Raw genomic sequence first — 14,136 nt, 5'->3', positions numbered from 1 at the left:
TGGAAGAATTCCCCCTTTTCCAGCATCTATCTCCTGTGACTCCAGTCCCACAGCAATGTGGTTAATGACTCATTGCTCCCTCAAATGGCCAAACAAGTTATTCAGTTGTAGCAATTAGGGATGAGTAACAAACGCTGGCCTTGTCAGCAATGACCACATCCCATGAAATTTTTTTTTTTCAAAATTTGTCCACTCTATCAAGGTCCTTCGTAATTTTATGCACTGGGGAGAGTATTCCATCATACTCTTAGCTTGTGCCTTGTAGGTGGTGAGCAGGTTTTGGGGAGTCAGGAGGTGAGCTACTTGCCACAAGATTCCTAGCCCCTGATTTGCTCTGGTAGCCACAGTATTTATATGGCTTGTCCAGTACAGTTTCTGGTCAATGGTAACCCCTCAGGATGTTGATTATGAGGAATGCAGTGATGGCAATGCCATTGAATGTCAAGAAATGATGCTTAGATCCTCTCTTTCTGGGTTGCTTTTTGTTTGAAAAAAATGGCCAAGAGGTGACCTGGAAGTCTTTAAGACTTTGAAAGATTTTGAAAGAGCCCCAGACCATCAATGTAAGTTAGTCACCAAAAAATCCAGAAGGAACTCTTTACCCAGAGTGGGATGGGGAAATGGCTGAGGCCTTGAATAACTTTTTTGTTTCGGTCTTCACGGAGGACGACGTGAATAATTTGCCGGGTGTTAGCAATGGAAAGATGGTAGAACTGGAGGGTCTCAATGACATTATTGTTACTAGAGAGGCGGTGCTCGACAGACTGGAGGGACTGATTATGGACAAGTCCCCAGGACCGGATGGAATGCATCCAAGGGTTCTGAAAGAAATGGCGGAGGTGATAGTGGAGGCCGGAGTTGAGGGGGTTGAACTATGAGGAGAGGCTGAATAAACTAGGCTTGTACTCGTTAGAGTTTAGAAGAATGAGGGGAGATCTCATTGAGACATATAAGATGATGAATAGGATGGTTAGCATAGAGGTGGAGAGACTCTTCCCGCTCAGAAAGGACAGTAGGACTAGGGAACATAGCCTCAAGATAAAGAGGGGGCGGTTTAGAACGGAGTTGAGGAGGAACTTCTTCACTCAAAGGGTGGTGAATCTCTGGAATTCTCTGCCCATTGAAGTGGTGGAGGCTGCCTTGCTAAATATTTTTAAGACGCGGGTTGATAGGTTTTTGATAGGCAAGGGGATTAAGGGTTATGGGGAGAGGGCGGGAATGTGGAACTGAGCCACAACAAATCAGCCATGATCTTATTGAATGGCGGGGCAGGCTCGAAGGGCTAGATGGCCTATTCCTGCTCCTATTTCTTATGTTCTTATGTTCTTATGTGGTGAGATTGTGGAACTCACTTACCATAGAGTGTACTTGAGGCAAATATTATTGATGCTATACTATAGGTTTATAGGTACTATAGCTTTCCCATATCTAAGGAAGGGTTGTTGGTTCTGAAGAGAGTCCAGAGGAGTTTCATGAGAGTGATCCTAGGAGAGAAAAGCTTGACGTATGAGGAGTGTCTGAGGACTCGGGATCTGTACTCAATGGAGTTTAGAAGGATATGGGGAGGGATCGCACTGAAATATACAGAATACCGAAAGGGTTGGATAGAGTTGACGTGGAGAAGATGTTCCTATTAGCAGAAGGGACTAAGATCTGAGGGCACTGTCAGAGTAAAGGGATGACCCTTCAGAACTGAGGTGAAGCGGAGTTTCTTCAGCCAGAGGATGGTGAATCTGTGGAATTCATTGCATAGAAGGCTGTGCAGGACAGGTCATTGGGTGTATTTAAGACAGAGATAGGTCCTTGATTGGTAAGGGGATCAAAGGTTACGAGGAACAGGCAGTAGAATGTGGTTGAAATATTTATCAGCCAAGGTTGAATGGTGGAGCAGACTCGATGGGCCAAATGACATAATTCTACTCCAATATCTGATGGTTTTATGATCTACATTAGAGAAAGGGAACAACAAGAACAGATGTGTATGATGGAAATGGGATAAGAAGAATAAGGTTGGATGGGAAAGGCTTGAAGGAGACTTGTTGAAGCCAAAAGGACTGGTTTGGCTGAATGGCCTGTTTCTGTGCTGTATATTCTATGTAATTTAATTTACAAACTTGCTTAAAAGCCAGAAAGGTGGAAGTTTGGCCAGCTGCTGACAAAATCTACAATGTCATTGCTTGTAGATGCCAAGTCTGAGGTGTGCCTCAGGGATCTGTTTTGGGGCCACTGTTGTTTGTAATTTTTATTAATGATCTGGATGAGGGTATAGTTGGGTGGATTAGTAAATTTGCTGATGACACCAAAGTTGGAGGTGTGGTAGATTGTGAGGAAGGGTGTCATAGTCTGCAGGGAGACTTAGATAGGTTGCAGAGCTGGGCCGAGAGGTGGCGGATGGAATTTAATGCGGAGAAGTGTGAGGTAATTCACTTTGGTAGGAGCAACAGATGTGTCGAGTATAGGGCTAACAGGAGGACTTTGAATAGTGTGGATGAACAGAGGGATCTAGGTGTGTGTGTACATAGATCCCTGAAAGTTGGGAATCAAGTAGATAAGGTTGTCAAGAAGGCGTACGGTGTCTTGGCGTTTATTGGTAGGGGGATTGAATTTAGGAGTCGCAGTGTAATGTTGCAACTGTACACTACTCTAGTGCGGCCGCACTTGGAGTACTGTGTGCAGTTCTGGTCCCCGCATTACAAGAAGGATGTGGAGGCGTTGGAGAGGGTGCAGAGGAGGTTTACTAGGATGTTGCCTGGTATGGTGGGGAGGTCCTATGAGGAGAGACTGAGGGATCTAGGGTTGTTTTCGTTGGAAAGAAGGCGGCTAAGAGGGGATCTTATTGAAACATATAAGATGATTAGAGGTTTAGATAGGGTGGATAGTGATAGCCTTTTTCCTCGGATGGAGAAAGCTAGCACGAGGGGGCATGGCTTTAAATTAAGGGGGGGTAGCTACAGGACGGATGTCAGGGGTAGGTTCTTTACCCAGCGGGTGGTGAGGGATTGGAATGCCCTGCCTGCTGCAGTTGTAAATGCGTCTAGTTTGGGGGCGTTTAAGAGATCTCTGGATAGGTTTATGGACGAAAAGGGATTGGTATAGGCTAGTGGGTCATTGTTTTTGTAACTGGTCGGCGCAACATCGTGGGCCGAAGGGCCTGTTCTGCGCTGTAATGTTCTATGTTCTATGTTCTATGTTCTAAGTCATTTTGACTCTCCCATTTCGAGTTTGCACAACATGAATTTCATCAATTCAAATGGGGTGGGGCTGAAGTTGTTGATTTGAGCTGAATGTAGATTTAGTTAATAATGTTCAATAAAGCTAACACCAGAGCTGAACGGTTTATGTCAAGCAGGAAAGATCGTACAAGCTGCAGCTCTTTTCTCTACTAGAGGAAGCTGAGGGGGAGGACCTGATGGGTATCTTTCAAATTATGAAGTGATTTGATCAGCTAGATGTGGAGAAAGTGTTTCTAGCTGTCTGATGGGCCATGAATATTAGTTGGTCTCTAATAAACTTAAGAGTGAATTCAGGAGAAACTTCTTTACCCAGAGAGTGATGGGAGTGTCGACTTTGGAATAGTTGAAACAAATAACAGATGTATTTAAAGGGAAACTAGATACTTACACGAGGGAAAAATGGAATAAATGATATGTTGATATGGTGAGAAGGGGGCGGGGGGAGACTTAGGTGGAGCATAAACACCCAGAATTGACCAGTTGGGCTAAATGGATCTTTCTGGGCTCTTAATTCCATTTAATTTTGCATAATCCATTTAATTAACATATCCTATCTGACCAACCATATGATTGTCTTCCTTTTTTTAAAAGTTTATTTATTAACATCACAAGTAGGCTTACATCAACACTGCAATTAAGTTACTGTAAAAATCTTCTAGTCGCCACATTCCAGTGCACTGAGGGAGGATTTAGCACGGCCAATGCACCTAACCAGCACGTCTTTTGGACTGTGGGAGGAAACCAGAGCTCCCAAAGGAAACCTATGCAGACACAAGGAGAATGTGCAACTCTGCACAGACACTGACCAAGCTAGGAATTGAACCCGGATCCCTGGCGCTGTGAAGCAGCAATGCTAACCACTGTGCCACCGTGTCGCAGGGACAGTCGAATAGAATACAAGTTCTGAATAAATTATTTTGCTTACCCAAAATAGGCTATTACTATCAATTAAATCATCAATGTGAAAACAGAACCTCCCTTACCAGAGGATGGCCACACCCTACAATTGGCTAGGTGGTGCACCTCTGCATGTGTGCTATTGTTTGCGAATGCAAAATTTGTGTGTACTTAATATTATTCACAATGTTCGTGATTTGTACATAACGTAGTCTGTTTGTTACAAGTCAGTATTGCGCATAGTCGGTGAGAGAAGCTAACCAATGAACCCACACCATAAAAGGCCAGCCAAGGAGTGAATGGATCTGTAGTGGTGTAAAAATCACTTCATTATTTGTATTGTAGGAGGTCTGTTGTTTGCGGACTAGTCAAGATCAAGAGCAGTAAACAGATGATACTGGGTTAAAGGGAAGAGTTTGTGGAATTAAACCTGAGGTGGATGAGGAGGTGAAGGATAGGAGGAGATTGGGAGATATAGGTGGGGAGGCAGAAGCATAGCGGTAACCCAGATCTCAGGGCAATAAAAACAGAAAATGCTGGAAAATCTCAGCAGTCTGACAACATCTGTGGAGAGAGAATGGAGCCAACGTTTCAAGTCTGGATGACCTTTTGTCAGAGCAGAGCTGTCAGATCTGCTGAGATTTTTCAGCATTTTCTCTTTTCGTTTCCAATTCCAGCATCCACAGTATTTTGCTTTTAGTCAAGGTAATGCTCTGGTTCAAATGTTTTGTCTTTTTATTCCACAGGTGTTGGTCCACCTTGTTGTCAAACGAGGGGCATGCACACGGTGGGTCGTGCGTGGGCTGCTCTTGGAGGTTCCGGGAGTGGCCTAGTACTTTGTGTCGTTGTGTGTGCTTAATCCTGGACCAGCAGACGGGCGCCACAGCAGCTCAGTGACTATCACTGCTAGCTGTGCAGATACATGGATTTTGGCCTGTGTCTGTGGCAGTTTGCGCATTCTCCCTGTGGTTGCGTGGGTTTCCTCCGGGCGCTCTGGTTTCCTCTCACACCCCAAAGATGTGCTCTTAGGCTGATTGGTGTACCAAATTGACACTATTCTCCCCTGAATCTGGCTACATTAGGGGTTCCACTCATATACACACAGGGCAGGGTAGGTGTAGGAAGATGCGGCGGCACGGGCTCGTTGGGCCAAAGGGCCTGTTTCCCATGCTGGGTTGTTCTTTGTTCTTTGTTTGTTAAATCCCACCACAGCAGATGGTGAAATTTGACTTCAATAAAAATCCAGAATTAAAAGTCCAATGATGACCATTCCTGACTGTTGTAAAAAACCCATTTGGTTTGCACATGTTCTTTAGGGAGGGGAATCAGTTGTTTTCCCTGGTCTGGCCTACATGTGACTCCATAGCTGCAGCAATGTGGTTGACTTTTAACTGCCCCTTGAAATGGCCAAGCAAGCCATTCAGTTGTATTACAAAATTACAAAATCAATAGCACGATAGGTGTAACCACATGGAGCGCAGTGATTCAAGAAGGCAACTCACCACCACCTTCTCAAGAGCAATTAGGGATGGGTAATAAATGCTGACCTAGCCAGCGATGCCTACATCCTGTAAATGAATGGGTTTGGGGGTGGTGGGGTTGGAGGAAAGAGAATGATTGAGGAGAGTCACATGGGAAGGGCACATGGAAATGGGAAGAGGATTTAAATCAGGCTGGAGAGGATGGCTATTATGGGTAGGGAGAGAAAATGGCCTCAACAGGACTGTGGCCCAGAACATAGATGTCTCAGCAGAGGACAGTGCTGGAGAGGGGTTTTTGTCTCAATGGGAAAGGGATTTCACTTGGAGAGGAGGGGGAAAAGGGGACTGCAGGGGGACAAAACATAAGGGAAATGCCTCAATAAGAGGAAGACCTATTAGTTTTGTATCCTGGTTACTTTTCCAAGACTTTTCCTTTTTCCCTCTTCCATAATGTCACCTTTCAGACAGCCTCCTTCAGTTGTAACCAGCAGAGGGGAACTTTCCTACTCAACAACTGAGCTTCACATTTGATCAGCTTGACTGTCCTTTTAAAGGGTCTTTTTAAAAGCTCTTTCTTCCCATTCACCAGCCTTCCCAAATCACTACTACCCTCCCCAACTCCCACCTCCACCCAGTCACCCATCCCTCAGGGTTTGAATAGTTCTTTCCTTTAGGTCAGCTGTAATGTCATTAATTCATGGGCATGGGCCATGTCCGTGAAGGCAGTATTTATTGCCCGTCCCAATATGCAGAGTATGCGGGATAAACTGGGCCAGATATGTCTTTGCCATTTCTGGACCTGGTGCCCAGCTCAATGTCAGATAACCCATTCAGTTTTATTCTGCAATGGTACGATACAATTTAATGATCTGATGAGCGGTGAAGAATTACCCAACTTGCTGTGTGTCTGCAATCACAGTAAAGAACATGTGTCAGTGGATTGAATGGAGAACATGTACATGCCCAGCTCCTAGAAATCAGTGCAGACAGTACCCCGCGACCTGTATACAGAGGATATTCCCCTACTCCCACACAACCCCTGATGTGTACGCACATCAGTGCACACTCACAATAGATGTTAACATGTGGTTTTGAATGACAAATACATGTGGAGACTTCATTCTCTTGTAAACTCCATCCCCATATTTGCCACACCTAATTTCTTTAAATTTATTCCGCAGACATGTGACTCCACAGATAATAATGTGGCTAACTCTTCATTCTAGTAAATCACAAAGCTGTCATGGGGTATTTTGCTCATCTCCACTTGCCTTCGAGAAGATAAGCTGCCTATTTGACTCACTGCAGTATATCTGGTAATAGGTATAGCCACAGTGCTGTTAAGGAGAGAATTTCAGGATATTTCCCCAGCGACACTGAAGATAGTTAGCTATAATCCACCATAGGTATCTCTCTCTGTTACAGGGAGAAGTGCTTACACGGCTTGAGGGGCATCACTTTGCATCACACACAGGGCAGCAAGGAGGTAGCCCTCCAGAAACTGGCACAGCCAGCAGCCAGTGCAAAGATTAAACCCATGCCGTTGTATTATTCTCCACCACACTCCAACCTTCTAGCCAACTGAGCTAACTGACACCGCCCTCCCCCAGCAAGAGTTGCTCCTCAGGATGGTGTCTGGCTTACAAAGGAACTTGCAGGTGGTGGTGTTCCCATCTGTCTGCTGTGCTTGTTTAATATAGTAAGAAGTCTTACAACACCAGGTTAAAGTGCAGCAGGCTTATTTGGAGTCACGAGCTTTCAGAGCGCTGCTCCTGCACTCACCTGATGAAGGGGCAGAGCTCAGAAAGCTTGTGATTCCAAATAAACCTGTTGGATTTTAACCTGGTGTTGTGAGACTTTTTACTGTGCCCACCCCAGTCCAATGTTGGCAGCTCCACATCTTGTCGAATAGAGGTTATGTTTGGAATGTGCTTCTAAGGAGCCTTGGTGTGTTTCTGCAGTGCACCTTATAGATGGTACATACTGCTGCTACTGAGTGTCAGTGATGGAGGGAGTGAATGTTGAAGGTAGTAGATGGGGTGTCAATCATGCAGGGATACTTTGTCCTGGATGTGTTGAGTTTCTTGAATGTTGTTGGAGCTGCATCCATCTAGGCTAGTGGGGTGTATTCCATTACCTTCCTGACTTGTATCATATAGATGGTGGACAGCCTTTGGGGAATCTGCAGAATTCTCAGCCTCTGACCTGCTCTGGTAGCCACAGCATTTCTATGGTTAGCCCAGTTCAGTTTCTGGTTAATGATAACCCTGATGTGGAGAAGCCGGCGTTTGACTGGGGTGGGCACTGTAAGAAGTCTCACAACACCAAGTTAAAGTCCATCAGGTTTATTTGGCAACACAAGCTTTCAGAGTCTCTCTCCTTCATCAAGTGAGTGAGAAGTTGTGTTCACAAATCGGGCACATATGGACACAAACTTAATTTACAAGATAATGGCTGATGCAAGTCTTTACAGGCAATCAAGTCTTAAAGGTAACTCCCCCCCACCCCGGATATCAATGGTGGAGGTTTGTTATGTGCAGAGCCCTCAGTCGCAGTGTAAATTAATTTCAGTTTCCATATACCTGGCTCTCTGTCCTCATGTACACAGCTCCCAGTTCCCATATTCACAGCTCCCAGGCTAAATGAACACAGCTCCCAGTCCTCATGTACACAGCTCCTCACATGTGCGCAACACTCAGACCCCATATATATGGCACATAGTCCTCATGCACACAGCCCTCGGTTCTCCATATACACGACTCTCCTTCCCTGTGTACACAGCTCTCCATCCCCGTGTACACAGTTCCCAGTCCCCTCGTACACAGTTCCCAGTCCCCTTGTACACAGCTCCCAGTACACAGCTTCCAGTCCCCATGTACACAGCTCACAGATCTCATGTACAAAGCTCTCAGTTCCCATGTACATAGCTCTAAGTCTCCATGTACACAGCTCCCAGATCTCGTGTACACAACTGTCAGTCCCCATGTACATAACTCTCAGTCCCCATGTAAACAGCTCTCAGTCTCCATGTACACAGCTCCCAGATCTCGTGTACACAGCTGTCAGACTCCATGTATACAGCCCCCAGTCTCTATGTACAAAAAAGAAGCACTCACTTTTGGCCGTTTCCACTCGAAAGTGACTGCGGGTTTCTCGCTGTAAAAGAGAGATGATTCATCCGCTGGGAACTCCGGGTCCTCATATAAGACCCCCTGTTGCAGACACTGCTTTTTCAGCTCCTGGTAGGTGAGTTTTCTGGGCTTCACCCCCATGGTGCCGCGGTCTTTCACCGCTCTCTTCTTCTGGGACCCCCCGCTGGCCGAAGTGAACACATAGGACATGTTGGACAGATCAGGAGCGAGTCCCCGAGCAGACAGTACAAAGTTTCACCTGTCCCCGAATGTGCTACCTGTTCCTGGAGCGCTCCACCTCTCTTTCCCCTGACCACACCTCTCCTCCTAACCTGGCTTCCCCTCCCACTGTCGTTGCTAACCCCAAAACTGGCACTCCTTCCACAAAACCTCTGCCCCTCTCACACCCATCTCCACAGAACACGAAACCCGAGGCTCACAACATGAAAGAGATGTCACACAACTTCAGATCTGCACCATTGAATCCCTACAGTGCAGGAAGAGGCCATTCCGCCCATCATGCCTGTACTCAAAGCAATCCCTGTAACCCCACGTTTTAACCTGCTATTCCCCCTGACACGAAGAGGAAATTTAGCATGGCCAGTGCACCTGATCTGCACACCTTTCAGACTGTGGGAGGAATCCAGAGCACCCAGAGGAAACCCACGCAGACACGGGGAGAACATGCAGACTCCACACAGACAATGACACGAACCGGGAATCGAACCCGATCCCTGGAACTGTGAGACAGCAGTACTAACCACCCATCAATTCTCCCTGGTACCTCAAGGGGAGGGGGATGAGGGGATCTGAGTAAGATGCTCTGTCAGAGAGTCAGTGCAGACTTGATGAGCTGAATGGCCACCTTCTGCACTGTAAGGGTTCTATGTTCTTTATCTCCAGATCTGGGACCCACCTCATGTTCCTCACTAAGCATTGTTGAGTCTGCCTCACTCCTCCTTATACCTTAGAACCTCAGTAATAACACATTTATTTCTCTAAAGTCATATTAGTCTTGAATAATGAACTCTGCTTCTCCCTCCACTGTTAGACCTGCTAAGTTTTTCCAAGATTTCACATTTCTGGCATTTTGCTTCTATTTAAGACATTTCCCTATAAACCTATTCGTATTTCCCTGTACCCCAAATACAAGGGCGGCACAGTGGTTAGCACTGCTGCCTCCCAGCATCAGGTTCAATTCCTGGCTTGGGTCACTGTCTGTGCAGAGTCTGCACATTCTCCTCATGTCTGCATGGGTTTCCTCCCACAGTCCAAAAGATGTGCTGGATAGGTGCATTGGCTGTGCTAAATTCTCCCTCAGTGTATCCAAACAGGTGTTGGAGTGTGGCGACTAGGGGATTTTCACAGTAACTTCATTGCAGTGTTAATGTAAACCTACTTGGGACTAATAAATAAATTTTACTTAAGTGTGTGAAGTATACAGACACTGAAATTCTACTGAGTAGGTCAATGGTATACAAATGCGTCTAGTGTTCATATGAGTCTGCTTTCCTCTGCTACTTATAGCAGAGGTGTTGGCCAGATTTTAATAAGTGGGTTAGTACCTCTGGTCTGGGAAACATGAATGTCCCATGTAAATGCACTGGAGAGAGTAGGCTATTATCTCACAACACAGGTTAAAGTGAATCCTGTGCATCCTGTACATTCAGAAACACAGTATGGGAGGGAGGGCCTGAGATTATATCTTACTCACTTCAATTACACATAAGAAACAAAAAAAACTAGCTGAACTGGGCCGACAGAACCATTCACTTTGTCCCTCAGATGTGGGAGTGCCTGGTATTGCGAGAAAGCGACTGTGAAACTGCTTTGTCCTCAACACCCCGAAACTATTTATTCACTTCATTCCTCTCTCTCCTCTAGTATTTCTGATGCAGCAAGAAAAAAGATAATTTGGATTTGATTTATTGTTGTCACATGCATTGGGATACAGTGAAAAACATTGTTTCTTACATTCTATACAATCAAAGCATACTATTCATAAAGTATTTGGGAAGCAGGAAATCCCCCTCCACCCACTTACTCACTCACTCAGCAGCCCTTACTCCCAAACCCCCTGCCCCCACTTGCCCCTTCCTCCCTTTGTAAGACAGCTTCACCAGGGTGTTGGCCATGTCTGTCCAGAAGTCACTGAACCCTGGGTCAAGGAGTTGCCTCTCCCACTTTGTGCTTGGGTCAGCGGCAGCACCTCTCTTCACCCCTACGCCGCTACTGAGCCCATGCACCACCCCCACACCAGCACTGAGGCCCATGCACCACCCCCACACCGATTCTGAGACCGCCAGTCACCTTTCCACTGCTCCTCCAATCACAGGTCCAGTCTCTCCGGCACTTGATGCTAATAGGCATAACTTCTATTAGCAGCAAGCATGGGAAAGAAACAGCTTGTGATTGGAGGGGATGTGAGTGGTGGAAAGGTAAGTTGTTGCACACTCACCTGAACACTTGTGTTTCAGAAACCCTGGCCCACAGATAGGGGGAGGCAGGGAAAAAAAACTTTATCCCTGAAAATCCGCCATTATACAATTAAGAGTAAAGTTCCCCCGAGAGAAATCTGGCATACAGATACGTCTGAAGGTATGTACACCACACTTTGGGAATCACTGTGCTGGCACTCTTATATCTGCGTTCAAGTTCCATTCCAGGGCTTGAGAACAAAACTAAGGCTGATATTGCAGTGCAATGCTGAAGGAGTGCTGCACTTTTGGAGGCATTATTTTTGGATGAGGCATTAAACTGAGGCCTTCTCTGCCTTTTCTGGTGGATGGTAAAGATTCCAGGGCACTATTTGAAGAAGAAAGGGGGAGATCTCCTTAGTGTTCTGGCCAACATTCACCCCTTAACCAAAATCACAAAAACAGGTTATCTGTTCATTATCATGTCACTGTTTGTTGGGAGTTTGCTGTGTGCATATTGAGGGCCACATTCCCTTTATTATAACAGTGACAAGACTTCAAAAGTACTTCATTGGCTATGAAGTGTTTTGAGACATGATGAAAAGCAGCAAGTCTTTCTTTTTTTAATTTTTTTATGTCTACCCAAGAGGGTAGGGAGAGCCTCAGTTTAACATCTCATTTGACAGATGGTACATCCAACAGTACTGCATTCCCTCAGTACGCTTCCGAATCGTGCAATTGCTTGACAAGCAAATGTTCCACAGCCCCATTTAAGCTTTACATCGCTGCGTCCAAGTCGGATTGTGAATGGTTGACCCAATCACAGATTAAAACCTCTGATCTATGTACTGTTGAACCAAACCAGCCCCCACAGTGCCAGGGACCCAGGTTCAATTCCTGGCTTGGGTCACTGCCTGTGCAGAGTCTGTACATTCTCCCCGTGTCTGTGTGCATTTCCTTCGGGTGCTCCAGTTTCCTCCCACAGCCCAAAAAATGTGCTGGTTAGGTGCATTGGTCATGCTAAATTCTCCCTCAGTGTACCAGAACAGGTTCTGGAGTGTGGTGACTAGGGGATTTTCACAGTAACTTCATTGCAGCCTACTTGTTACACTAATAAATAAACTTAAACTTTTATTCATTCTCACAAATGCATTTCTGGTCACAGTTGCTTTATCTTCAGTTTTTCCCATGTTAAGTCACAGAGGTGGACAAAGATGAACACGGGAATTATCCCTGGGTGTCTTGGCCAGGATTTATCCCTAACAGAGTTAGACAGAGTTCATTCAGAAAGAAGTTTCCATTGGTGGGGAGTCTAGAACTAGGGGTGATAGTTTGAGGATAAGGGGTAAATGCTTTAGAATTGAGGTGAGGAGGAATTTCTTCACCCAGGGTGGTGAATGTGTGGAACTCACTACCACAGAAAGTAGTTGAGGCCAAAACGTGTGATTTCAAGAAGAAATTAGATACAGCTCTTGGGGCTAAAGGAATCAAGGGATATTGGGGGAAGGGGGGATCAGAACATTGAATTTGATGATCAGCCATGATTAAGATGAATGGTGGAGCAGGCTGGAAGGGTCGAATGGCCTACTCCTACTTCTAGTTTCTATGTTCCTACATAAACAACATCTCAGAAGTACAGATTATCTAGTCATTTATCTCATTGCTGCTTTTAGGAGCTTACTGTGCACAAATTGATTGATGTGTTTCCTCCATTACAACCATGACTACATCTCAAAAAGTACTTCATTGGGTGTAAAGTACTTGAAATTGAGAAAGGTGCCGTATAAATGGGCCTCCTTCTGCACTGTAGGGATTCTGTGATGATTCTATGAAAGAAAGGGTTAACAAAATGACCCTCAAAAACTGTCCTGGTGTTTTGTGACCAATTGGGAATCCAAATATAAGCAAGTGGAGAGCTGACTAGTTAATGATTACCAAAACAAAAACATTTTACAACAGACTTTCCTGGACTGATCAAATCAAGCACACTATTCCAGAAAAGGTAAGTGAATTTCCAAACCCAAAACTAAGTTGAATGTACAGGTGCAGTTTTTCCAAAGTTAGATGAGATTTGTTGTGATCAGAGATCCCAGTAATTTCTAATGAGATGCATTAAGTTAATGAACTGAGACATTTTCTTTGGCTTGTTTCTGATTTGTAAGTGGACAGGTGGACTTGTTCAACCTGTTGTGGAAGAGGTAATTCCAGATACTAGTCAATCTTGACTGCCGCAAATTCCGGCCTACCCAGAACAAGAGGAATGCGCATCTGGCTCAGTGACAGCTTCCCTTCCTCTGAGTCTGAAAGGTTGAGTACTCAATCCCCATTCTGGTCAGTCCCAATGTGTGTTGACTCTGGTTTCGTTCAGTTGGCTGGATGGCTGGTTCATGATGCAGAGTGATGCCAACAGTGTGGGCTCAATTCCCGTACTGGCTGAGGTTATTCATGAAGGCCCTAACTGCTCAACATTGTGCCTCACCTGAGGTGTGGTGATCCTCAGGTTAAATTACCACCAGTCATTCTCCCCTATGGTCATTTGGGACTATGGAGCCTGAGACTTACCTCTGAATTCCAGTTTGAAAGCCACTGGGATACTTGCATCTGGTAAATGATCCATGACCCTCCTGCTCTGTAGGACTAACCTCGCTCCCCCCCTCACCGATTGGGATGAAAGGTTTCAGAAGTGCCATTCACATTGTGGACTCTCAGTCTGTGAAACCTTCCACTAACTACATCAATCTCCAAGCAAAGACTCTGATGGTAGAATTGAAGGCAATAACTGAAATGAAGAGGACATTTCAGAATTGTGCATGGGTTTTGAGAGAGCTTTTTCTCTCCAACGGCTGGGAAATTGGTGTCGACATGGACAATCTGTTCAGTAGCTTCAGCTGATGCACTGTGAATGGTTGTGATGCCACCAGGAATGGTTGCTCTCAGGGCAGGAGTTCAGTACGTGGCCAATGGGCAGAATAGCCTT

General features: G+C 45.5%; 1 protein-coding gene across 1 annotated transcript in view; it reads right to left on the bottom strand.

Annotated features, from left to right (window-relative positions):
• Positions 1–9,030, bottom strand: part of capn9 (calpain 9) — a 66,365-nt gene extending 57,335 nt beyond the window's left edge. Inside the window, exon 1 of the mRNA XM_080191925.1 lies at positions 8,728–9,030. Coding sequence (XP_080048051.1) covers positions 8,728–8,952 — 225 coding nt within the window. The 5' untranslated portion in view covers positions 8,953–9,030. The remainder of the gene's footprint in view (positions 1–8,727) is intronic.
• Positions 9,031–14,136: the final 5,106 nt, after the last annotated feature.

The sequence above is a fragment of the Carcharhinus amblyrhynchos genome, chromosome 7 (genome assembly GCF_965287045.1).
Source record: "Carcharhinus amblyrhynchos chromosome 7, sCarAmb.v2.hapA, whole genome shotgun sequence".
In the NCBI taxonomy this organism is placed as follows: Eukaryota; Metazoa; Chordata; class Chondrichthyes; order Carcharhiniformes; family Carcharhinidae; genus Carcharhinus; species Carcharhinus amblyrhynchos.
Note: the sequence above shows the minus strand (reverse complement) of the source record. Positions and strands in the feature narration are given on the sequence as shown.